The 27564-nt window shown below is 36.5% G+C and overlaps 1 protein-coding gene across 3 annotated transcripts; it reads right to left on the reverse strand.

Annotated features, from left to right (window-relative positions):
• Positions 1 to 767: 767 nt before the first annotated feature.
• On the reverse strand, positions 768 to 27564 carry KICS2 (KICSTOR subunit 2). 3 transcript variants are annotated; one of them, XM_081310128.1, is made up of 4 exons: positions 26566 to 27564; positions 20205 to 20490; positions 6623 to 7434; positions 791 to 2526 (listed from the first exon to the last, which is right to left on the reverse strand). In XM_081310128.1, the coding sequence occupies exons 1-4, from the start codon at positions 27179 to 27181 to the stop codon at positions 2453 to 2455; spliced, it is 1788 nt and encodes a 595-aa protein (XP_081166254.1). In that variant the 5' UTR covers positions 27182 to 27564; the 3' UTR covers positions 791 to 2452. The 3 variants fall into 3 exon arrangements, with proteins under 3 accessions (XP_081166255.1, XP_081166253.1, XP_081166254.1); XM_081310129.1 differs by having other exon boundaries at positions 768 to 7434; positions 20205 to 20482; positions 26547 to 27013; XM_081310127.1 differs by having other exon boundaries at positions 772 to 7434; positions 26566 to 27562.

The raw sequence follows: 27564 nt of genomic DNA on the forward strand, positions 1-27564 counted from the left end.
CTATAAGTGTCTTTAATAGTAAACTTCAAATCACAATTCTATTTTGGGGTATGTGAGTACTTTTCAAGAAATATAAGAACAGGGATCATTTTATGGAAATCAATTTCACATCCTCAACTTCCTTATGAACTCTTTGCTAAAATAAGCCTGTGAATGTGCCATTCATAGGCTACATGTCTTCTACCTTCTCCTATATGAAAACAAGCTCATCTCTCACCCATAAGTTTATGATGATGTATGTGCAGACAATTTTCCATGGGGTTCTCATGTTTCTGTAGGCCTTGAGAGTGAAGCACTGACTGCCCTTAGTTCAGGACCATCCTTCAGGGATGTCTGTATAGCAAGCATCCTTGGAAGAGTGTCTTTCTTCCTGCTACTGTGACTATAATAATTGTTTTGTCTTCTTCCAACATCCATGTTTGTGGCAGGATAGCTTGTTAGCCAACAAGTAGGGGGAGACCAAAAAATTAGGATTCCTTGTTCTTAATATGGGGTATTATTGCAAGATGTAAAAATTCCTGTTCACCAAAGAAAGGAACATTGAGACAATTTCTTTAATCAAGTCACCATAAACAACATACCTATTCATTTGAAAGATATATTTCAAATTAAATGTAACTTTTATGCTTAGCATATATTATATTTTCTTTTTTTTTAAAGAGAGAGTGAGAGAGGAGAGAGAATTTTTTTAATATTTATTTTTTAGTTCTCGGAGGACACAACATCTTTGTTGGTATGTGGTGCTGAGGATCGAACCCGGGCCGCACGCATGCCAGGCGAGCGCGCTACCGCCTGAGCCACATTCCCAGCCCCAATATTTTCTAATGCATATGTATATCATTTGGTCATTAGCTCTTAGAACCTATGGTAACACAACATTTATATATATGTATGTATATGTATACACACACATTTAGAAGGGCAATTAACATTTTATTTTAATGTCAATAATTGCAGTATATAATAAAACCCATCTTTGGGGCGAAACAAAATGATTTCAGTTTTTTGACAGTGCTAGAGATCGAACACAGGGTTTCATGCATGCAATCTACCATTGAGACATACCATACCCCATTCCCTAAACAAAATAATAATTTTAGGGTTTTTTTTCCATAGGAAGGTATACAAGTGCCACAAATTTAAAGACTATTCAGTGGGTTATCATTTAAACATCAGAGAGAACATTCAACCTTTGTTTTTCTGGGATTGATTTATTTCACTTAGCACGATAGTCTCCAAATCCATACATTTACCTGCAAATGTCACAAAGTCATTCTTCTTTATAACTGAGTAATATGAGGAGAATAGAAGTTCTGTGGTTTAGACACAGGGGAATCAAGGAAAGGGAGGGAGGATAGGAATAGGAAAGGCAATGGAATGAATCGAATATCACTTTCTTATGTACATATATGAATACACCACAGTGAATCTCAACATCAGATACATCCTAATTAGAATAAGATATATTTTATGTTTGTATAAATATATCAAAACAGATTCTACTGTCATGTATAACTAAAAAGAACAAATAAAAATTTAAAAAATAATAAAATAAAAGCTATTCAGCACTTCACTGGTTACAGCCCTCGCCACTCGTGGCTACCGGGGTGGTTGGAGCCAGACTGCTTAACTACAAGCACCAACCAAGCAAAGAATCACATTGGTCTTCGTTAACTTTTATCACCACCCTTCACATAGTCAATTTTTAATAGTTGTTAAATGAATGAATGCTGAACACTAGGAAGGAGTCGTTTCATATCCTGTCGTCTTCTGCTGGGGGCGGTGGGTCAGGAGAGCAGCTCCAACACTGGCCTACCCTGGAGTAACTAAGACCAAGATGACCCTGGGGGAAAGGAGTGTACTGCCATGTCTGTTCAAAAAAGAAATGAGCCTAGGCCTAAAACCTAGAATGTCAACCAGCTGAGTCACTGTAAGTCTCAGATCACACCACTTATCAGATTTTCTAATTTAACTGCATTCCAGAATTTCTCTGTTGTTTCCAGACTAGCAAAAGCAGAATTCACCTTATGGACAATGTTAGCAAAAACCTTCAACTATTTTCCTCTCCTAGGTCAATAGCAGATGCCATCCTACATTCTTCTGCTGCTGCCACTGTGTGCTAAGCACCCCTCTCAGAATGTACTCCCATACAGTTGCTCCCGAGAACCCTCCCTGAGTTATACCTGGGCTAAGAGTACCACCTCCAGGCCTGGATGTTAGAGAGCTACAGGAAAGGGAGCCCATTTGTCTCTCCATTTTCTAACCTGATTCCTTACACATACCATATGGTTTTAAATGTAAAGTACCCCAAAAACAGACCTTGTCATCAAAAGCAGACTGAAAAAATATGCAAACAGTCAAAATACTTGCATTAATTAAGCCTTATGGATTTATGTGATACCAAGAAAAGTCTCTACAGGCAGAAGTGCACGTCAAGCGTATTTCTTCTGACTCATTTCCTCTGGAGAAGCTGCTTAGAATAATTCAGGCAAAAGGCCATGAAATAATTGCATTGGTAACAGGAACCTGGTAGAAAAGTAGAGAGGGAATTGCTAAATTAAACTCTACCTAAGGGCTTTCTTGGGGAGTCACATGGTATTCCTTCTTTCTCACTAAGAAAGGAGAAAAATAACCTTTTCCTTAAAGAAAAAAAAAATCAGCAGCTAATTTAATGATTTCACACACTAATTAAAACAAACAGAATAAGAATGATCCTAATAAAACATTACATAGGAAAACTACTCTTGGAAATATTTATTAGGCCAAATTATCTGCTAGACACAAACAGCACTGCTTGGCTTAGTTGACTAAAGGTCCTGTGTGCTCAAAGTGGCTAGGCTTCATTGTGTTCACCCCATTAGTGTCAAAACTGACACACACACACACACACACACACACATACCCCAATACATATTCTTACTTACAGAAAAAGATGACCCGGTTGTAAAATCAATCAAAACGAATACTTCCAGATGCTACTTCCCCAAAGTGGGTCAGAGACCACTGGGGCATATTCTGGCTCCCTGAGACATGGGTGGGGGTGGTGAGTGGAGTGGAATTGGTGAGGGCAATATCAGAAACTAAGGGAGGAAGGAAGGGAAAAGGGAAATGGAGAGAGGGAAGAGGAAAGGTGGAGGAAAATACTCAACAGTAATGAAGACAGAACCGGGAGAAAAAAAGGGAAAGTCATAATATTTATACAGAAGTATCTTGAGGTGAGAGGGGAAAATGGCTGCTTTGCTTCAAATTTGAGGTTAAACATAAGAGGCAAAAATCCTTAAAAATTCATGTTTCTTTTAAAATTCTACAGCTTCTCTGGAAGATGCTAAGGAACTAATTCACTATTTTAAAAAAGGCAAAAGGAAAAATCAGATTTACCAAGCCATTCCTATATAATTGTACTTCAAGGCAACCAAATATTGGGAGATGAAATTTTTCTTTGTAAATATACTCTGGCTAATAAAAAAGGAAAAATGTAATTAGAACATAACCAGATTGTAGCTGATATAAACTATCTAGAAGACACACATCCATAATCACAGTTCAAGATTTTTTTTAAATAAATTCTTTAAAAAAAAACACAATTGTGTTGTAGTTAGACACAATATCTTTCTTTATTTTTACGTGGTGCTGAGGATCAAATCCAGTACCTCATACATGCTAGGCAAGTGCTCTACCACTGAGCCACAACCCCAGCCCAGAGCTGAAGACTTTAACACACTTCTCTCAACAACTGATTGATCAATCAGACCCCTAAAAAATGAGTTAATAGAGAATAACTGAAACAATGCTATCAACCAACCACAAAAATTTGGGAATAAAGAACCACAAAGATTCTAAAAGAGGAAGAGTGGGTGTGTTGGTTAGGCATTTATCTGCCTCCTCTTCTAAACTAGCTCTTTAAATGCTATTCAAATTTCATATGTAAGCATACGTTGGTCATAGACTTAAAAAGAAAAAAAAAGGAGAGATGTCAAATTTAAGGGAAGAGGGGCTCATCTTTTATTTATACAGCTTTTGAACACTAGTTTTCAAAGTCTTTTTTATATGAATGATCTCATGACAGTCTTACTCCATCCTTTGAAAAAGGCAACCCATGTTTTCATACCCTATTTTACAGAAAGAGAAATTGAACTCAGAACCTAACTTGCCAAAGAAATACAACCCATAAATCAGCTGCTAGATCAAAAAGGTGGACATGGTTTAAAGATCACCTGATTGAATCCACTGGGAGTACAGTGAAGGACCAATTATTTCTTGAAAGCAAGTTTTCCCAATATGTCCAAAAGTACAAAGCAATTATAAAAAGCGTATTGGCTCCTCAGTTAAGAAATAGGCTTTGGGGGCTGGGGATGTGGCTCAAGCGGTAGCATGCTCACCTGGCATGCGCAGGGCGCTGGGTTTGATCCTCAGCACCACATAAAAATAAAATAAAGATGTTGTGTCCACCAAAAACTAAAAAATAAATATTAAAAGAATTCTCTCCCTCTCTTTAAAAAAAAAAAAAAGAAGAAGAAGAAGAAGTAGGCTTCCCCCCCACACACACACACACTACCCAAAATGATGTATGGATAACAGACTGGACCTGAGAGGACAAAGCTGTAAACATTCACCCTATGTCCAAACAGAACCCTCAAAAGAAACACTCCTTGAAGGACTTCTCTGGCAGACTTGGTGCTGACCATGCTCCCAGCTACCCAGAAAATCATAAGGTTGTGGTTTTAGAAATGAATTTCAAAGTAGATAGTCGGCAAGGAATGTGCAGATTTACTCTTCCAATTAGAAAAACACAGGTGTTAGAGATCATCTTCTTACTGTAGTTAGAGGATAAAACTGAGAGTAAAAATGACTCTTCACTTGAACCAAAATGTTTTTTAATATAATAAGAAAACTTTTTTTGGAGGGTTTAAGAAATCATTAGAATATCAATATTGAATCTTCAGAATCCCTCAGTACAGTCTATGACAGCTGCAGTGATTCATGAATTGTCTTAGATTTTAATATTTACATCTGCCTTCTGTTCCTTGTAAATTCTTTTTTGTTTAAAAAATAAACATACAATTCAAATATGTATGCATTTGACAGCTTAAGTGTCACATATGTTTTATTTACACCCCTCTGTGTTCCACTGAAGCACATATTATTTTAGGTACATGGGGGAGCCCTATCATTAAGGCTCATGGTGGTTTTATCCAGGGGAAAAAAATACACAAACACCGAGGAATATTTTTCAGTTACTTGGCAAAGTACAAAAAAAAAAAAGAAGAAAAATGATTTGACTCTTTAGTTCCAACTGTTTTCAATTTTTTAAGTAAGGTCAATGTTGTAAAATCTGTTCATATTTTTATAGAACCTGAGTGAATAAAATGCAGAGATAAATCACTACATTCTATTTAAAGCACACTGGCTTTTTACAAATCATATGATGAGAGAGAAATAAAGAAAAACACATGTTCTCTCCAGAAAGTAGGCGGGTGTGTTCTTCTACCAGGAAATCCAGACTAGGTGGGCAGTCCTCCCACTGACTTGGAGGCTCCCTGGCTCTGCTGATGTTGCTGGTGTGTCCTCCATGGACACACAGTGCAACAGTGGGTCTGCACAATCATGAGAAACAGCACTCAGCTGGCTGTAACATTTTACACAAACTTTGAAAGAACTACCAAGTAGTAACAACTTGGTTATTCTTTCTGGTTCCTTTTTACTCTGAAACAGTAACGGAAATGAAGGATTTCAGAGTCCATTATGCCTTTACTATTCCACTGACTTCTCCATGAACACCTACTGAAGGAAAATGATGAGGCAGACAGTGCTAAGATGTAGCACTGCTACTAAACATAATTTGCAGGAGGCAGACATGAAACCCAAGTTCAGATGCGCTAAGTACTCAGTTAATTACTCAACTATGAAGAGGTCTTCTGAAAGCACAATTGATTTTTAGCAAATGCAAGGCATCAAGACCTTCATTTTGATTTTATAAAAGCAGAGCACATTGTATGAGAAGCTAAAGTGGTTGAAAAACCAACACTGATACTTTCTGAGCCTAAAAATAACCAGGGAGTAGAGCCAAAGATGAACATAGATTTCAGCAAAAAAGTGATAATAGTCAAAGAGATAGTACGAAGAAGAAATCTCACGATGGCTTACACTGACTTTAAAACAATAAAAACTTCAAACTTTAAAAAGGCAAAACAAATGCAGTTTGACATATAGATCACTCCAAAAGAACTAATGGCCATCAGAGTTGCCATGAGGATCATCTGAACTGTTAAAAGCTGACATTACGCTACAAATCTGATTCACCTTTAATTGCAATGACAGAAAATGTCCAGTCCACATAAAATAGAGGAAAAATACAGGAGAAAATACTGGAACTACTTTGCTGAACAGTGGAGATACACAGCAGTCCATGATCACTTCCCAGATTACTCTTTGGATACTTAATTCAACTGGCCTTAATTGCTTACAAAGTGTACAACACAATTAGGGAGGATTTGTCTTTAATACTGCTCTGAAAGAAGCATGAATGGACGTAAATTCTTGCCACATACCACTGCAGATCATCAGAGCAATTAAGAACACAAATTCCAGTCTTAAAAATCTCTTACACAAATCACTGGCTAACCTTTGGATCCAGGTTTCAGACTTGCAAAAACTTTGGGGTTCTTAAGGGCAAGTGAAAGCTCATTGAGGAAAGAAATAAAGTGGGAGTCTCGTTCAGATTTTTTTGACTCAAAAATGACAACAATAGTAAAGTGAGGTTCTGGGCGGGTAAGGAAGTAGGTACTCTGAACTTTGTCATCATAGAAATGAACCACTTTCTCCAAGCTGTTCAGGTCTGTTGTCCGGTCTGTCATGATCATGATGACATTGGGCCAGTGCATGACTGGCCTGTCACTAGGCAGAGACACCACGGCTGGATACTGGTCCACACCCTTAGGGGCCTCCCTGTAGGAATGGGGGTGGTGGTAGCCATGACCCTGAAAGCTCTCTGAACCTCGGTTGTCAAAAATTAAGGACACGTTGGCAGCATCATATTTCCTGATGAAGCTGCAAATCTTTCCAAACAGGTCTGGGTTAGCTTTTGCAGTCAATGCTTTCATTTCTGAAGCTGTCGTTTGCCGGCTCAGTGCCTCATGAAAGTAAAAACTAAACTTGGCCAGGAGCATGTTTTTGAGTTTCATCAGCCAAAGGAAAAGGTGTGGGGGCTGAACAGCCTTCTGAGACTGCCCTCCAAACAGATGTTTCTTCGTCTCCCGCTGCTTTTCAAAGATCTGGCCCCAACTCTGAAGCTTAGTGTGAGCACTGTGCAAGTTAACCAGAGATGGGAGGAACTTCCACTCTGAGACCTGGGCCTGGGCCTTCAGGAGATGACTCAGAACATCGACTTCCAGCTGGAAACTGCTCTCCAAAGGGCTGAGGATTGGGTGATGAAACCTACAGGAGAGATTAGAAATCAGGGGAACATTACTCCACATTGATGTTTCCTACCTTGAAAAAAAAGCCCACATGGCCAAAAAATATTATTATTTTGAGGACAGGGAAAGAAAGATGAAAGAATTCCACATTGTTTCATTTTCAGAATCATGTTACCATCATATATTATGGAAATAGCCTGGAGTTTTGTTTTGTTTTGAAATGAGAGTGACTACCTTTTTTAGAAATAAAGAAATCAAATTTGCTATTAGTCGTTCTTAACTTATTTATTCTGAGAATTGTATGACTAACTATCATCAAAACAAGGCATCCTCTTTTCAGGGTGGTTCTGAAGAGGTACAGATTTAAAAAAAAAAATGTTACTAAAGGGGATAGGACTGGGGCTCAGTGGCAGAATGCTTTTCTAGCACATGTGAGGCACTGGGTTAGATCCTTAGCACTGCATATAAAAATAAGCACATAAAATAAAAGGCATGCTGTCCATCTACAACTATAAAAATTTTTTTAAAGTCATTAAAACATCTGTTGAGTACATACATAAAACAGATAGTCATTTATTATACTCCACGAGGCATTATTAAACCTATTGTACAAATAAGAGTACATGCTATAAACCTATATATGCAACTTAGTAGACAATCAATAAATGTTTATTAAAGAAAAACAGACAACATTTACTAGACAGCCCTTATTCAATCCTAGTTCCAAATTCCCTTCATATTTAATCCTGGTTAAAAGATAAATGGTGGGGGCTGGGGTTGTGGCTCACTGGTAGAGTGCTTGTCCAGTATGTATGAGGCACATGGGTTCAATTCTCAGCACTACAGATAAATAAACAAAATAAATATACATTGTCAACTAAAAATATTTTTTAAAAAGCTAAATGGTGGCCAAATAAGAAATATCTAACAATCACAAATTAAGTAACTGGAAGAAAATCATCACAAGTATATCTAAAGTTTTTTAAAAATCTATTTATATACTCATTAAAGGGATTATGATTAGGAGAGTCACGTATCAGGTTGGACATTATAAGATAGAAACTGATTTTCATGTCAAAACAGAATAGTTATTCACATGAAAATAACATTATTTTCATTTATTATCCACATTTTATCCTCAACATCCTCAAAATGTTGAAGTTAAAATACTAATGGAGGGTCAAGTCTAATAATATACTAAAATAATCAAAAGATAAGCCAGATTTCAAAATCTTTTTGCTCACATGCTTTATTAATTTGTGTTCTTCAAACATTACACACTTGGGAATAAACATTCAGGGAGTCAAACAAACACACACACATACACGTGGCAGCATAAGTCTCAAAAGTATTGAATTCTATGAAAGGCTCCTACCATCTCAGTCTTCAGGCCCCTTGGTGCTTATGAGCATTAAATACCACAATATTCTATAATCATGGCTACAAGGAAAATCTGCCAAGGAACCATGAACATGGAACAATTAATCAGAGGAAAATGGTATGCAATTGGAGAAAACCCTACTACAGATGTTCCCTGAATGACAATGTCAATATCCCAGTAAATCCATACTCAATTGAAAATATCTTAAGTCAAAAATGCATTCAATATACCTAACCTACAGAACATCATCTCTATGTAACAGTATACTGGGGAGTATAGGTTGTTTACCTTGTGACCATGTGACTGGCTGTTGAGTGTGGCAAGCTACCAGTGTCCAGCACAAGAGAGTAATATACTACATATCAGAAGCCTGGGAAAAGATCAAAATCCACAATTTGAAATATGGTTTCCAGTGCATGTGCATCACTTTTGCATTATTGTAAAGATGAAAAAATACAAGTCAAATCAAATCATTATAATTCAGAAACCATCTATAAAATAATATTTCTGATACTTTTCTACTATTTTCAGTTGGAAATCATCATTTATATCCAGTGCTGTCCTTGAAAGGACATGAATTCTCTGTATAACCTTCAGAAAGAATTCTGAACAAGCTCTTTCATAACACATACTAAAAGTGTTTAAATGCTCGACATTTATTAAAGATGAATGTGAATGTCGAAGCTACTTTTCATTTTCAAGAAGAACTAAAAATTCATGTTGATGTTAGTCTGCCAAGACACAGAGATTAGTATTATGATGCATCATTTCCCTGTTTCCACTCTGTGTGCTTCATATTATTCACAACTCATATTATAGGGGGATCTGTTAAATGGTTGTAATCCAAAAATAGATACCTAAGCTACAGCAGCAAGCCTGAAAAGAGTCTAGATACAGAAGAAACTGACAATTATTTGCAGAAAACATTTGCTCTAAAGAAGGTAGGAAAGGGATGAAGGAAGGTGAGTTGGGATGCTCCAAAAAATAGAGGAAAATATAAAAGAAGTTTGTATAATATTCTAATGAGGAACAAAATTCCATTTGAGAAACAGTACCTTTCTCAAATCTACATCATGAGTTCCTTTCAAAAGATCTATGCAGGTCCCATGCATGTGAGAAGCCAGAAGTCCAATTAAAAATAAATCTAAAGCACAACTGTAAATATACTAAAAGCCACATTTTTGCATACTTAAAAATGGTTAAAATGGTAAATTTTGTTCTGTCCATTTTACTACAATAAAAAGAAATCTATAACCTCTTTTCATTTAAAATGATTAGTTTATTGATTTTCAGAAGCCAAAACATTGAGGATATAGTAGTTTCCCTAGCTGTGGGGCTTATGTTCCAGGACCCCCAGTGGATGCCTGAAATCTCATAGTACTGAACTCTATGTATACTTTTTTTTTCCCTATACATGCCTATAATAAAAGTTTATCAACTAGGCACAGCAAGATAGTAACAACAACTAATACTAAAATAGAACAAATAGAACAATATATCATAATATAAATTATGTGCATGTTTTCTCTCTCAATTGCCAAGGAGTGGGTAGCTTATACAGTATGGATATATGGGAAAAAGGGATGATTCTCATTCCAACCAGACAGTAAGAAATTTCATCATGCTACTTAAAACAGCATGCAATTCAAAACTTACAAACTGTTTATTTCTGGAATTTTCCATTTAATATTTTTAATCATGACTGACACGTGGACAACTGAAACCAAATAAAGCAAAATCATGGAAAAGGAAGGGACTACTGTAACAAAGAAGAATTAGCCAGAGATTTGCCCTACAGGACCTTCCACAGTAGAAGGAGGTATTTATAATAAAAAGTAGAGAGTAATACATTTATAATGAAGAATAAAAGTAAAATAATAGTTTAGAGGAAAGACTAATTCTTTTCCGTTGAATAATTGTAGAGGCCATAGAGGAAATGGCATTTGAATTCAGCCATGATGTTTAAATACGTAGAAGCATCTAAGAGGTAGAAGCCCAATGACAGATGAACGCATAAAGAAAATGCAGTATATACACATTATGGATTATTATTCAGCCTTAAAAAAAAAATCCATAGCCATGCATGGTGGTGCACGCCTGTAATCACAGTGGCTTGGGAGGCTAAGGCAGGAGGATACAAAGTTTAAAGCCAGCCTCAGCAAAAGTGAGGTACTAAGCAACTCAGTGAGACCCTGTCTCTAAATAAAATACAAAACAGGGCTGGGGATGTGGCTCAGCAGTCAAGTGCCCCTGAGTTCAATCCCCAGTACCCCTTCCCCCCAAAAAAGAAAAGAAAATCCTTACATAGTACATAGTTTTCTTCTTTTCAAGAAGAAACTTGAAAACTTTATGCTAAGTGAAATAACCCAGTCACAAAAAGATCAAACTCATAGAAATAGAAAATAGAATGGTGGTTGCCAGTAGCAGGGACAGGGAGCAATGTTACTCAACGGATGTAGTAGGATTTCAGTTTTAAATATGAAAAATGGGTTTAGGATTTCTGTTTTATAAGATGGAAAAAATTCTAGAGGCGGGAGGCATAGCTCAGTGGTAGGGTGCTTGCCTAGCACGCTTGAGGTCCTGGGTTCAATCCCCAGCACTGGGGGGAAAAAAATTCCAAAGACCTATTGTATAAGAATGTGAATATTCTTAACATTACTGAGCTGTAAACTTAAAAAAGGTTAAGATGGTAAATTTTATTTTTTTAAAACCATAATAAAAAATGGGGGAAAAAGAGTAGGTGGAATTTAGCCATGTGAAGATGGGGTCTTGATTTTCTGGCCTCCAATTCTTACCACCCTTGATTCTACACCCTTTGCTGCATAACTCTGCTGCTATTTCCAAAAGCACCAGAGAGTACTATCTTACCCCTGGACTAACTACTAGGTCATGTGACTTGATTATGGCTAAAGAGATATTAACAAATCTGATGCAAGCAAAGGCTTTAAATGAGTTTGATTGAGTTTATTCTTTTGCACTGTGAACACTGCTCCTGGTTAGAAGCTTCCCCTCCAACCCTGGCCTCAGAATGAACACATGGAGGAGACTTAAGCCCAAAGCTCACAGCAAAGAAATAAGCCAGTAAGACCAACAGTGTTAAGCAGAGCTACCCAAATGAACCCAGCTCAGACAATCCCTCTAGGGGGCAGAATAATGGGTCAATTTGGGAGTGGTTTGTTATATGAAATTACTGTGGCAATAGCTAACTGATAGACTATATAGAATAATGAATGTACATTGTAAACACAATAACAAAAAAAAGGACCCAAAACAGAGACTGGAAATGACAAATAATTATGAGAAACATTAAATTATGAATTGTTTTTTGACTTTTGCTTAAAATCTTCAGTGACTTCTGTTTGGAGCCTCTTCCTCTAAGAATTTTGCTGCAATTTAAGGCATCTGATGGGCAGTGGTAAATGAACTTGAAAAGGTAAGCTCAGACAAAATCACAAAAGACTTCACTTAATTCTTCATGTTCAGATCTAGGCACGTCAAATGCCTAGAAAGATGCTACCACAGAAGTGATACTATTATTGGTTTTGCCTATGGAATTTTTAATGGGCAATAATTGATGATGTTGAATTATACATGTGAAACTAACAAACTATTCCATTGACAGTCTCATTATCACAACTCATTTCTTGAAGAAAATAGAACATAAAGCCTAAATAAAAGCCTAAATAAATCATAGTGCTGCCCTAAGTTAAAATGGAAGGTGATCCTCAGGGTTATACAAAATTACATATAAGAGGAAAGGAGGGGTAAGAGAAAAATAATACAAGTGGAAGAAATGATTTACAGTAGGGGGTAGAGAGAGAGGAGGGGAGGGGAGGGGAAGGGGGATAGTAGAGAATAGGATAGACAGCAGAATACATCAGTCACTAGAATGGCAATATGTAAATCAATGGAAGTGTAACTGATGTGATACAGCAATCTGTATACGGGGTAAAAATGGGAGTTCATAACCCACTTGAATCAAACTGTGAAATATGATATATTAAGAACTATGTAATGTTTTGAACGACCAACAATAAAAAAAATAAATAAAATAAAATCAGCAAACTATAGTGACACAGCCACATCAATGTTTATAGCAGCTCAATTCACAATAGCTACACTAGGGAACCAACCTAAGTGTCCCTCAATAGATGAATGGATAAAGAAAATGTGGTACTCAATGGAATATTACTCAGCTTTAAAGAAGAGTAAAATTATGGAATCTGTCAGTAAATGGTTGGAGTTGGAGAATATCATGCTAAGCAAAATAAGCCCATCCCACAAAATCCCACAAAACCAAAGGCCTAATGTTTTCTCTAATATGCAGATGCTAATTCACAATAAGGTGGGGGGGGGGGGTGCGGCGGAGAGGCACTAGGGAAGAATAGCATTACCTTAGATTAGATAGAGGGAAGTGATAGGAGGGGAGGGGAGGGGATGTGGGGATAGGAAAGACAGTAAAATGAAACAGACATTATTACTTGTATGCATACATATGACTGCATGATCAATATGATTCTGCAATATGTGCACTCAGAAAAGTGAAAAATTATTTCCTATCTATGTATGATATCAAAGTGCATAAATGCATTCTGTTTTAATGTATAACTAATTAAAACAAATTAAAAATTTTTTAAAAGTCTGCCCATAAATAAAACTCATACCTTAAAATGAAAAAAAAAAAAAAAATCTGTCAGCTGAAGCATTCAAATAAAGAAACTGTTTCCTAAAATGAAAATTTATATAGGTAAATTTTTGAAAAACATGTTTTTAAAATTTTAGCTATAAATTTATGATTCCAGAATATAAATCATGGAATGATATATTATTCCCATGCCAGAAGTTGTTGTTGTTTGTTTGTTTGTTTTTCAGTACTAGGGACTGAACTCAGGGCTTCATGCATGCTAGGCAAGCTCTACCACTAAGCTATATCCCTAGCCCCAGAACTTTTTAAGATGCTATCTAGAAGCCAGGCACAGTGGTACATGTCCATAATTCCAGCTACTCAGAGGGCTGAGGCAGGAGGCTAGCCTGGGCAACTTAGTAAATCCCCATCTCAAGAAAAACAAAACAAAACAAAACAAATAAAAAACCAGGCTGGGGATATAGCTCACTTGCCTAGCATGTGGGTGATTCTGGATTCAAACCCTAGCACTGGGGGGGGGGGGGGGGGGGGGATAAAACTATTTAGAATGCATAAGTAATAGCTTCCTTCCTTCTTTACAGCATTATTTCTTAAAATTACAATTTTGATTTAGGACAGAACATGTTAATTTCCATTTATAATTCACCTTCCACTTTTTAACCATGAAACAGAAAGGTTAGCTAGCCAAATTTTCTTTTATGCCCAGTGTACAAAACAGGTAGATAAATTCAAAACAAATTCTACAGAATCAGGAAATAAAACCAAGTTCTACCTCTTCTCCAAAGTATTCAAAGAAGAGTAAACACTCTAATCTTGTACAAGCTGAATTCATATTTCTTATTCTAAATAGAACACAATGAAACTCTTGTAAAATTAATAATTATTAACATAACACAATTTGTTAATAATTCCATTTGAAATTCACCATCACAAAGGACTGTGATTCTTAAACAAGAATTTACTTTTGCTTAAAAACAAAATAAGGGGCTGGGGATGTGGCTCAAGCGGTAGCGCGCTCGCCTGGCATGCGTGCGACCCGGGTTTGATCCTCAGCACCACATACCAACAAAGATGTTGTGTCCGCCGAGAACTAAAAAATAAATATTAAAAATTCTCTCTCTCTCTCTCTCCTCTCTCACTCTCTTTAAAAAAAAAACAAAAAAACAAAATAAGTTTATCAAACACAATTTGTTAATAATTCCATTTGAAATTCACCATCACAAAGGACTGTGATTCTTAAACAAGAATTTACTTTTGCTTAAAAACAAAATAAGTTTATCAAAAGAGGAAACTTTTAATATCATTGTACTCTGAACACAACTGGTTCTCAAAAGAAAAAAAGAAAAAATCGGCTTTCCATTCATCTTTTTTTAATATATATTTTTTAGTTGTAGTTGGACAATTATTTATTTATTTTTATGTGGTGCTGAGGATCAAACCTAGTGCCTTGAAGACGAGCGCTCTACTGCTGAGCCACAACCCCAGCCCCTCCATTCATCTTTGAAGGGAGATTAGACACTGCAATAACTCATGGGCCTCAAATCAAGGCCAGAGAATCAGATTCCATGTTATTCATCAAACTTGTTAATTTTTAAATACAAAGACATTTTATTGTTTGAAAGATAACCCTATTCACAAAATTTTATATGAAAGTTCTGACATGTATCAATTTTATTGGGACAAATAAACTTTCCTTGTCAAAGAAATGGGTCCTTTAAGTAGACGATTAGCTCTTTCAATACAAGAGATCACCAAGATATGAATTCTTTCTCTAGAGCCCTGGAATCGCAAAAGAAATGTGTTTGATGTGGTACAGATGCTAAATCAAAAAAGCTTATAGAAAAAAAGGATGTTAACCTTGTTAACAATGGAAACCATGTTAATTTATACCTAATTAATCCTACTTCCCAAAGAAAGTCAATAGAATCTTAACTTCTTAGAATTTCTTTACTAAGGAATTTATGTTCAAATTAACCCAAACTCCCTAACTTAGACTATTTTCAGGCTAGAATGTGTCTGTGATCATAAATTCCTTTTTAATTAGAGAAAGGTAACATGGGTAAAAGAGACTAGAGGAGAAAACATCTATTGGCCATACACTATACTGCAATTCAGTTCCATCAGATTCCTTCGACATCCCTCAAAAGATGAGAGGTACAAATAAGCAACCACCCTAAGAGTTTCAAGAATGAAATCTGGGCTTTCATCAGAAAAGGGTGAAATTTATAAGTCTCTGGAAAACGGAGTTTTTCCAAGAAGGTTCAAAGATGACAGATTAAAAATCTAATGAAATGAAAATGGCTAAATAACAATAATCACTCATAGGAGATACACACATGCATTCACAATACTAAGGCTCAATACCCAGTAGATGAGTTGACATCTTTCTTTTATTTATTGTACAACTATGTATCAGTATCACTGAGAAGTCTGAAAACACAGGCTTCTGGACAGAAACATTAAATTTTACTCTCTTGGGGAAAAGGAAAAGGGCCAGGAGTGGGTATTTTTCTTAAGCTTCCCAAATATTTCTGCAAACCACTTCACCTTAGCATTTGGACATCTCTGCATGACATTTCTTCCTCTTAGTATCATAGTCCCAATTACACTTAAGTTTTTGGTTTGCAAAAAAAATCATTTTACTAAAAGAAAATCTGTATTAATCAGATTCATGGAAGAAGTAAATAAATGAATATTCTAAAAAAGTATAAAATTTGTAAATGTTTAAAAAAAGAAAGTAAATATATTTGTAGGCATAGACTATGTCTCAGGAATAATAGAACTCACTAAATTCAACTGCCCCTTTAGAGGGCTAATATTCAAGGGCAGGAGAAACACTATACTATATGTTCTTTGGTACTTTATTCATTGTGAGTCATATTACCTACTGAACAATAATAAAAAGAAAATTTAGAACTGTCATAAGGATCAAAGAGATATGAATATTAAAAATAAAAACCAACTATAAAAGACATCTGTGGGACACCTGGGGGATTGTGAATATGAACTATATGATTACAGCATTACATCTTTATAAAAGATAAAATCTACTTAAATCTATAGAAATCTATTTCATGTTCTAAGAAGCATATGTAAACATAACAGAGTTTTTATACTCAGGAAATTCAACACTGATTTTCTTCTTCTTTTTTTTTTTTTTTTAAACTTTGAGACAAGGTTCTTGCCTAGGTTGCCAAGGCTAGTCTTGAATTTGCAATCCCCTTGCCTCAGCCTCCTGAGTAGCTGGGATTATAGATATACACCATCAACACTGGTTTTCTTTTATCTTTAAAAAAAATTTTTTTAGTTGTAGATGGAGACAATACCTTCATTTTATTTATTTATTTTTATGTGGTGCTGAGGATCAAACCCAATGCTTCAAACATGATAGGCAAGCGCTCTACCACTGAGCCACAACCCCAGCCCAATGCTGGTTTTCTATCATCATATAATATATATTTATCAGATAAAATTTGATTTGTTTTGCAGTACTGAAGTTTGAAACCTAAGCCTTGCACATGCTAGGCAAGTGATTTGCCACTGCCTTCATCCCTCGCCTCGATTACTTCTATCTCTTGTACATAATTTAATTGTTGTTTGGAAGTAAGATACAAGATGATTGCCTCTTACTTCTAAACAATAATAAAATTATATACAGAGAGAAAACAAACATGGAAAATTTTAACAATATATAAATTTAAAAGAGATATTTATATGTGCATTGCACAACTATTTGTATTTTTAGTAACAGCTTTACTAGTATTTCATTCATGTACCATAAATATACCATAAAATTCACCCATTAAGAGTATATAATTAAATGGTTTAGCATTTTCATAGAATTATGCAACCATCATCACAATCAATTCTTCTTGGGTGTATACCTCAGAGTAGAATTGCTGGTCATATGGTAATTGTGTTCACCATACTATGCCTGCAATTTTTCTATTGAATTAAAAACTCAAAATAAAAAATTAGGGGAAAACTTTATAAAGAAATAATAAGCACAAGAAAAGAAAAGAAATAATAAGCTTACAGCTATAATCCCAGTGGCTCAGAAGGCTAAGGCAGGAGGATCACAAGTTCAAAGCCAGCCTTGGCAAAAGAATAGAGCTAAGCAACTCAGTGAGACCATGTCTCTAAAATAATATACAAAATAAGGCTAAGTTCAATCCTAGGTGCCTCCCCTCAAAAAAAAAAAAAGGGAAATACTAAAACTTAAAAATATATTAACCAAATCATCTTGTGCTCTGACAAAATACGGACATTACATGATTCTATGTAATACACAACTCTTATTCTTAGCAGAGGAAGGTAGTAAGTGCTTACCATGACTCCTGAAGAACCAATTTTATTTAGTGACTTGCAAAATGATCAATGGAGGGAAATTACTTATTTGGAAAATAAGAAACATCTCAATATTTTATACAAGCAACGATGCATCATAAAAGAATATAAGCTCTATTTAGGATGTGGGTCAGTGGTATAGTGCACACTTAGCATGCAGAAGGACTTGAGATTAATTACTAGCTCCAAAAAGAAAAATAGAAAAACAAAAAGAATATGATTCTAAAGGCAGAAGAGGGGGAAGAGTGCTTAACTTCTATGAGATTTCATACAAGGAGCATTATCTACACCTAATATTTAAATCAGATAATATATATAATATATACCATAGTGTCTGTCACACAGTAGTTTCTCAATATGTGCCAGATTCCTTAATAAATAAATACATAAATAAATATTCCCACCCTCCATTTATATAAGCTGTAGAATCAATTGCCACTTTATTAAAGAAACAGTGACATTTTAGTTTTGAAACAGAAAGAAATGCATGAGGCTACTTTCAAATTGTTTTCTCCAATTCTAGCCTTTCATCTGAGCCCTAGACCCTAATTTTCAACTGCCTGCTGAGTCTCTACTTGAAAATCTGTAGCAACTCTAACTCAACTTGCTCTGAATTTTTGCTTTTCTTTCTAAATTTCTCCCCTTCTTGACTTCTCAGTCCTGTAAATGATATTATTATTGGTGGAGCAAAGCTCCAAATCATCTTTGACAGCCAAGACTTGTAGACTTCTGGTCATCAGCTTGATTCCTATTGTCTTGCAACAATGTGGAACCACTACCACTTATTGGACTATCTACCCTTTCCTTCTGCAATCACTATCTTCACCATCCCATTACACACTCCAGTGCCACAGTAATTAGTCTAAGGTAAAGATAAGGGTATTATACTTCCCTGTTCAAAAAACTTTTCATAGTTACCCATTACTGTAAAGTATAAACTCTCAACCAGGATAAAAGCTATGTACTGATTCATTCAGCAAACATCTACTAAGCACCTACTGCCTCATTATCAAGGTTATTGACAGAATGATGTGGTAGTGAGCACATTATTTTAGGCAGATACCAGGTGCACAATGCGTATTTGGTAATAGATATATTAAATTTTAGTGGGGTATAAACAGACTGTCCCTGTCACCAAAACATCCTTTGATCATTGCTTTGTGAGCCTGGTCTTTCTTCTCAGGTCCACATTTACCTTACAGTATTCTTTGCCTTTTCTTATGTATGATATCTCCTCATGTTTTGGGCTTTTTATTTTTCAAGTCTTTACTTGGTAAGGTAGAAGGATTCATTACATTAGTGTTTTAGGCAGGACAGTGTGGATGAACATTAATATTTGCTTCTAATGGGATGTTTTTCTGCAATTTTCTCATGTGTACAATAGCCCCCAGACCCAGGAACAAGCTCTTGGGCGTTGTCTTCTAGAGTTCAAAATTAAGAAAAGAAAAAACTGATGCTCTAATTATTTTCACTTCAAGGTAATCAAGATTTTCTCCCTGAACTTATAAGATATTTATTTTGCTTGAAATTAAAAGTAATTTACAATAATAAAAAAAATCCACCTTTCTTTTTTAAGCAAACATATCTGAATTCATATATCCAAAGGGTGGCATTCTTCAAAGAAATCACTCTCCAATCATTCCAATATACAATTATCTAGTTGCTATTATGTACAAGGCACTATGCCAGGCTTCAAGGAAGCAAAATAAAATTTGGTTATTTGCTTCAGTGATATTCACAGTGCTTCTAAAATTCTTTTGGTATTACACTTTGGGCCATTTTGCAGTGAGCAATGCAACATAACTGGTCTCATTTCTGTAGAAAAGCAATATCCTTCAAACAAAAGCAATTTTACAATTGGTCAACATCTTTAAAAAAAAACACTTAATATTCTCCTCCAAACAACTTTTTAGTTATCAAAAAAAAAAATTAAGTATGCCTCCTCAAAAATAGATGCTTGTCTACACTAAGGAAGTTTGAAAACAAAAAACAAAACTATATATGACTCTGAAAGAAATTACAAAGGAGATCCCAACACATGTTAGTAATTGCTACATCAGAGTAACAACTTAACTGATTAATTTGAAAAGGACAATACATGGTATGTTAAAAAGTCACATTACTTTATATATAGTTCCCTTACTCTTAGAACTATTTCATAAGCAGCAAAATCAATTTATCATACAACTTTAAAGAATTACTTCATTCTCAATTTTTGCTATTGCTTAGAGAAGTATCCGTCCAACATGGTGTTAACTAAGCTCAAAGGTGCCTAATCTATTCCTGTTGATTAATTAATATAAATAAAATGGAATATAGTTATTTCTTCATAGATCTTAGTGTGAAAAAAATTCAGAACCTATGTGGTAATAAGAGGGCTGCCACATTTTCTCCCTCCCTTCTGCCCTACACTGACCTGGAGCTGTATTTCTTGAGGATGGTGTCCAAAAGGCCAACAAGCTCTTCAGCGTTGATGAATTTCTGTGTGCTAAGTGTGTACATCTTCTCATAGAAGTCTGCAATCTCCATCCGAGCCTGAACGAAGAAGCAGAGCTGCTCTGACAGATGGGACAGGAGTTCTTCCACATGAGGTGCAGTCCCACCTAGGGCCCCACGGCCAGTCACCACCTTCTTCAGCTCATTATGCAGGGAAGTATAGATGGTGCGGATGGAATCCTTCCGACTGAAGAAAGACTGGCCCCCTGGCGGGCAAAGGACATAAGCACATGACAGGTAAAGAAGATAAACATAAGTGCCAATCACCTCCCAGCATTCAAAAGGAAAGAACCAGAACCCACAGAACTCAATGAGTTTACATCTATCATATTTTCAGATTTTTGGTTGAAATACAAATATTTTATGATTCATAATTTCACTGAGGAATAAGTTAATTGAATGTATTATGCAATTCATCGGTGTAGCAGTGGACCCATACAGGATTTTTTTTACCCACATTCCAATTCTCCCCATTCTACCATTCCATTTCAATAAGCATTCAGATTTATTTAAGAGCACAATTAACCTACAAAATAACATTGATATGGACCTAAAAATCCCTCCTCTCACATAAATATATATAAAAAAACAACACCTGAATTATTAAACACTTTTGTTATTTCTGGAGATTAGAATTTTCTGTTTCTGCTTTAGAGTTGCATTTCCTTTGACTCTTAGTTTTTAGGCTGTGCTAGAAAATGGAATACACACATCCCTTTTATGCATGAATACCTACTGGGATGTCAGGGGAAAAAAGAAAATCTCAGCACTCTTGACAATATAGGTTATGATATGATAAGCATCACCCTCTGAATTATTAAGATCATGAAGCAATTATAAGTAGCTGCTGCTGTAATTCAGAGATTCCAAATGAAATAAGCAGAAACTAAGACTAACTACAACCTACACAACAGTCAAAAAGGATCAAACAGCATAGATACCATTTACTTCTGTATTTATACATTATCAATTATATTTCTAATTATAAAGTTAGCTTTGTGGATAATTTCTTAAGCAACTCAGCACCCCACCAAGGAGCTAGAAGCAGGTCATGTTTAAAACAGTGATTTATAGGAATATTTTTTTTTTAATTCAGAGACCAGTGAGTTTAAATTTTCTGTTGATAAACCTAGAGTGTTATAATGAATGAAGTATTATTCTATACATATTAAATAAGGGTGAAAATCATTTATCAAGGCATTTGTAAAATAGCTCCAGAGGCTGAGGCAGGAGGATTGTGAGTTTAAAGCCAGCCTCAGAAACTTGCAAAAAAAAGTTGCAGGGCCCTAAGCAACTTAGTGAGATCATCTCTCAAAAAAAAAAAAAAAAAAAAAAAAAAAAAAATATATATATATATATATAGAGAGAGAGAGAGAGAGAGAGAGAGATATTGTGTGTGTGTGTGGATATATATATATAACACGTTATATGTGTATGTATATATACTTGTACACACACACACATATAACATATGTGTGTGTGTATATATACACACACACGTGTGTATGGCTGGGGATGTAGCTCAGTGGTTTAGCATTCCTGGGTTCAATCTCCAGTACCAAAAAAAAAAAAAGAATCTTTCTTGTTTTGGGTGTTTTTTTGTTTTGCTTTATTTTTTTTACAGTAGGCTAAGGCATATAACCCAGGTATATTTCACAACTAAATTAAATCTCCAGTCTCCCACCCTTTTCTTCGAGACAGAGTCTAAGGTGCCCAGTCTGTACTCAACCTTGTGATCCTCCTGCCTTAGCTTCTCCAGTTATTGGGATTATAGGTATGCAGCACCATGCCTGGCTAAGAAATGAATCTTAATATCCCTTACTACCAAGTTGGGTGAATAACTTGTCACAGCTTACCCAGGACCTTTCCGATTTAGGAACTAAAAGTTTGGCTTCCTGGGAGACTCTTAGTCCAGGTTTATTTTGAGACTGGGTCCAGCTATGTTGCCCAGGTTGGTTTCAAACTCATGGGCCCAGGCAATCTTTCCACCTTAGCCTCTTGAGTAGCTGGGCAGGTGTAGGCTACCACACTTGGCTTAAGTCTAGGTTTTAAAACCAAGTCCTACCTTCTGTGAATCCTTGATTCTGGACAAACTTAATGGTGGTAACCCTTCTTAATATTAACTCTACTACTGATACCGTCTAAACACAATGAACAACACACACCTTTTCTCCTACTAATAGGTGCAAATACCATGACACAAGTAGATCAATCATCACACTAGCATTTCATACAGTAAATGTACCCTGGAGGGTCTGTATTCCTCCCATGCCCATTTTCAGTCTAGTTCCGATTTTCTAGAGTGATGAGAAGAATAAATAGGCCTCTGTGCCCATGTGTAGGACAAAATCTCTTAGGTTAAGAAGGAAATAAAAGTGTCATATAAACCCCCAAATCTTTGGAAGTGTGAAAGACCTGGTTTCAAATCCCAGTTCCCAAGCTTAAAAAGCTGTGTGATGTTCAAACTACCTATCATTCAGAGCCTTAATTATTGTCGTTCAACGTTAACATAAAATTAGTAGCAGGATGCATGGTGCATTCCTGTAATCCCAGTAGCTTGGGAGGCTGAGGCAGGAGGATCACGAGTTCAAAACCAGCCTCAGCAAAAGCAAGGCACTAAGCAACTCAGTGAGATCCTGTCTCTAAATAAAATACAAAATTGGGCTAGGGATGTGGCTCAGTGGTTGAGTGCCCTGAGTTTAATCCCTGGTACTCAAAAAAACAAAAACAAAAAAAAAAAAACTAGTAATAAAGCTGTTAAAAAGACAAAATGAAATAGTACTTGTAATATGCCTGGAAAATACATGCTCAATAATGCTAGACTCTTTAACTTATAACTGATATGAGAAAATTCCCAATAATATATTATTGAGTTTTGAAAACTCTATAACAAACTGCTACTTGACAAATAGCCAGTTGACCTTAACTGTGTACTCACTTCCACTATCAAACAAGTGGCCTTGGTGAAAATTTTAACTCTGCATTGAAAAACATACTTACCTTCATCAGATTTCCCTTCTCTGGAGGAATGGAAAGACTACGTAAAACAAATATCTTTAAAAGCTTATCAATATACATCCACCACCAGTATGTGAAACCAAGCAAATTAAAATCAATATAAGAAAGAGAGAAACAACCATTGCATTTCTTTTAAAAACTCTCATCTATCCTAGTTTGGAATATCCAGTCAGATCTAGTATTCCTCTACACTGGGAAACAAGAAACACCTGATTTCTCTTTCCATTATTTTAAATTTACAAAATACAATTGTTTTGAATTATTCCTAGGAGGCTTTAGTTATGAATGTTTAATATTTTTCAAGATTCCAACAGTTCATCTTGAAATTTTTTAAGCATATGTAGGGCTGGAGTTGTAGCTCAGTGTTTAAGCACTTGCCTACCACGTGAAGCACTAGGTTTGATTATCAGCATTGCATATAAATAAATAAAATAAAGGTCCATGAACAACTAAAAAGGAATATGTAAAACATCTTTTGTATCTTACCCTACAACTTCTTGCTAATGATAATTTTTAAACATCAGTTCTCAAATCATTTTTACTATGCCAAATTTAGCAATCAGATTTGAGGTAATTCTCCAGTAACAAAACGAAGGGAACTAAATTATAGCCTTCTAAAATCCTCCACAGGCACTGAATCAGCACATTTTAATCACTGATCCTTCCCAAACAGGTATTATTCTTCCCTCAAAGGAAATAGAGGTGCTAAGACCAGGAGTCCACCCAAAGTTTTTCAGTAACAGAGCCACAACAGGAACAAAAGACTTCTGTCAAATCTGTCATTTGTTCAGAGGCTTCCACTTGCTTCAATAACCAGAGTTCACTGCTATAACCTCAGATAAACATCAGTCACAAGATAGGTCACTTTTTTTTTTTTAATCTGGAACTTGCTCAGACAATAGATCTTAATTGTTCTCACCACAAAAAAGAAAAGAGAGAAAGCATGTGAGGTGATATATATATATATATATATATATATATATATATATATATAAATTAGCTTAACTGTGATCATTTCACAATGTTTATGTATATCAAAACATCAAGTTGAACATGTTAAATATATACAATTTTTATTTGTCAATTATTCCTCAATAAAGCTGAAAAAAAGACTTAAGCATGCATAAACTTTTTGTTTTACTTTATAAAGAAAACCATATAAATATTCTAATTAAATATAAAACCATATAAATATTCTAATTGGCACAATAGTTGCAGAACATGAAAATGTTTTAAATTGCAACACAGAATTTTTTAGAAAATTGACAGTCAACCTAATAATCATGAGGTCCTATTATAATTACACTGACATCACATATGTTCAAAAATATGGACAAAAAACTAAGATATTCGCAAAGTTAAAATTTAAATTCTATAACTTACATTTGCTGCACTATTACTTATACATGTAAGTTATGAAGTACTAAAGTTAAACACGCCATTTTCAGAATATTTACTCAGAAGTGAGGCCATCACCTGGGAGTTTAACAGTGCCTGGGCATGTCTCATAGTGTGAACTGCTGGGTAGGTCAATTTCAAGGACAGCCCTCAGGTTCATCCATTCCAACTGGAGTTCAAGCAGAACTCTTCACTTTACACAATGGCCACTTCAGAGAGCCCAAGTCAGAGACAGTAGAAGACTCATACATATATTCTTACACACAGGGCAGCCACTTCTGTATACATAAAAACCTGGTTCATACAATGTACAACTAGAATACCAGATTTTTTTAAAACTGAAGTCCATAAATAGGTTTTAGGAAATCCAACCACACCCTATCAGATTATATGTAAAATTTTGTGTACATATATATTTTGTTATTAAGGACACAGTTTTCATCAAATCCCCAAGGATGAGCTAAAAAAAGTTTTAAGAATCATGACACTTGGATCAATCACTATTCTTTATAGGTGGGAGAGTCAAAAAACCACCAAAACTGTCAGAATATTAACTATCTTCAATATTATAGCTAGAATCCTCCCCCATTTTCATAAACATATATATACACGTACAAACATGTCTATATAACATAGTATGTATAAATGATGACAAACATACATATTTTTAACAGATTGTAAGGATAGCTCAATCTGACAGTTCCAAGGCAGTTCAGGTTTGAATTCTTCTACTCACAATGACAAACAATTTGTTAATCTGTTAAAAAGGGAAATAACATGTAACAACAATTGCATATTTACCAGATGCCAGTGTGGGAAAAAAAAGGAGAAAAAAAAATCATACAAGTTCAAACTATCTGACCCATGTTTGCCAACAAATTAACATGCTAAATATTTGAATATCAACACCATAAGAATCTCAAAGCTCAGCCTCTTAAGTGTGTACCAAAAGCTCAATAGATGGACACCATCAGACAATATATGGTTTAAAAATGGAAGTTACGCCCAATTTTACCTTTCTATTCTTATATTGTATATGTGTGTCCTTCATTCACCAGACCCTCTGTGTATCTGATAATTAAAGAGGTTAAAATAAGCCAAATACTAACACATCCCAAAGCTCCAGAATTCAAACCTTTATTACCTTAAGAAATATTTTATATGCACAGTTCTTGGCTCTTACATCTATTATTTCCATATCTACTCAGATTTTATATATAAAAGCAGATTCAACTCTTTTCAGTAGTACATATACTACTGAAAAGAGTTGAATCTGCTTTTGCATCTATTTTTGGACATAAGAGATACATGGAGTGCTAATGCTAAGAGCATTTACCACTTTCCTCCTAAGTCCACTTTCTAGTGTTCGGCGTATTTCTTGCCTTCCCTGCCTAATATCCATCTGTTCTTCATTCATTAAATATGTACTGACTAGGAAGACGGTATAGGACTCCATCCATAACACTCAGGGCCTTACCCTTAATAGGCCAAATAGTGTTCATTAACACAATCTGGTTATATTGCCAAGTTTTGCTTCTCTGCAGTGTCACTAGTTGGAAGAACGAGGACATAGGAGTTTGGTTAACTTCTCATTTATGGCACCTATCGAGGCATATCGGTAAACCCATCGGTTTGAGGCACAGCCCTGCTAAGAACATCCTCCCAGTCGGTCTATCTGCGACGCAGGCCGATGGGCGGGGTTTGTGGAAGCCAGGGAAGGAAAGGAACAGTGGGAGGAGACCTGGGAATGCAGAGTTGAGCCTGCCGCTGAGAGCGACAGAGACAAGAAACCCAAGCCACTGCCGAATGGGGAATGTACCCCCTTTCCTTCCTCCTCAAGGGGCACGGGGGCGGGGCGGAGGTACCTAGTTTCTGCCCCAGGTAGGTGAGGCTGTGATAGACCTTCTCGGCCGCGGCCAGGTGCGCCAAGGCCGCCAACAGCGACAGCCAGCTGCCCCCCGCGCTCTTGTTGGCCTCCCGTTCCTTCTCCACATTGTCCTTGGCCTTGTCGTAAGAGAAGATACCCAGGTGAGAGAAGAACGTCTCCAGCACCGCCTGTTCCACGGGGACCGGGGCGGCCAGCGGGATAGACTCCCCCATGCGAGCTGCGCTGCAGCTCGACCCACGTGGCTGTCCTCTCCCTCGCACTTCCGGGTTCTGAGGGAACAAGCATGCGCACAAGCGTGCGTGAGCGTGGCCGCCCCCAGCGGCAGGTTGCAGAGCGCGTCGCCGCCCAGGTCGCTCCCGGACCTCAGAGAGGATGCACGTGAAAGCCAAGGAAAGGAGGGAAGTAAACCGCCCCTGAGCGCCTTCGGCGCTTCGGCGGAATTCTGACCGGTCGGGCCTTCTATTATGGAAGGCAGCTAATTCGCTGCTGCGTGGAGCCGACCGCGTTCTGAAGTGAGCTAGACGCCCTGCCCTGTGAGCCTGCGTCGTGCTGATGACGCCACGCTTACGTGACGTCAGTTCTTGCGTTAACATCTGGCCCGAGCTCAGGGGCGGAGCAGGAAGACTAGAATTGTGCCTGGAACTGTGCTCGCTTTTCCAACAGGGCCCCTAGTTAGTGAGTGGCTTGCAGATGAGAAGCCTGACAGGTAAAGGTTTCTATCTTGTCCCCGTCGTCTGATTTCCAACCCGTCACACACCGTTGGTTAACTCCGCTCTGTTCTAGTCGTGTAAGTTTTGTGTCGACCAGCGCCCACACAATGCTCCCAGACGTGTCTGTTCGGCTTGCCCATCCTACCTAAACGCCAGGCTTCCTGGAGGAGTTTACAGAATGAAGGACAAATTAATGTAAATTGGTGCACCTTGTCGTTAAGATTAATTACAAGTTCTCTTGAAGTTTGTGGGTGACCATGAACCCG

This window comes from Spermophilus citellus (assembly GCF_964194105.1).
Source record: "Spermophilus citellus genome assembly, chromosome: 10".
In the NCBI taxonomy this organism is placed as follows: domain Eukaryota; kingdom Metazoa; phylum Chordata; class Mammalia; order Rodentia; family Sciuridae; genus Spermophilus; species Spermophilus citellus.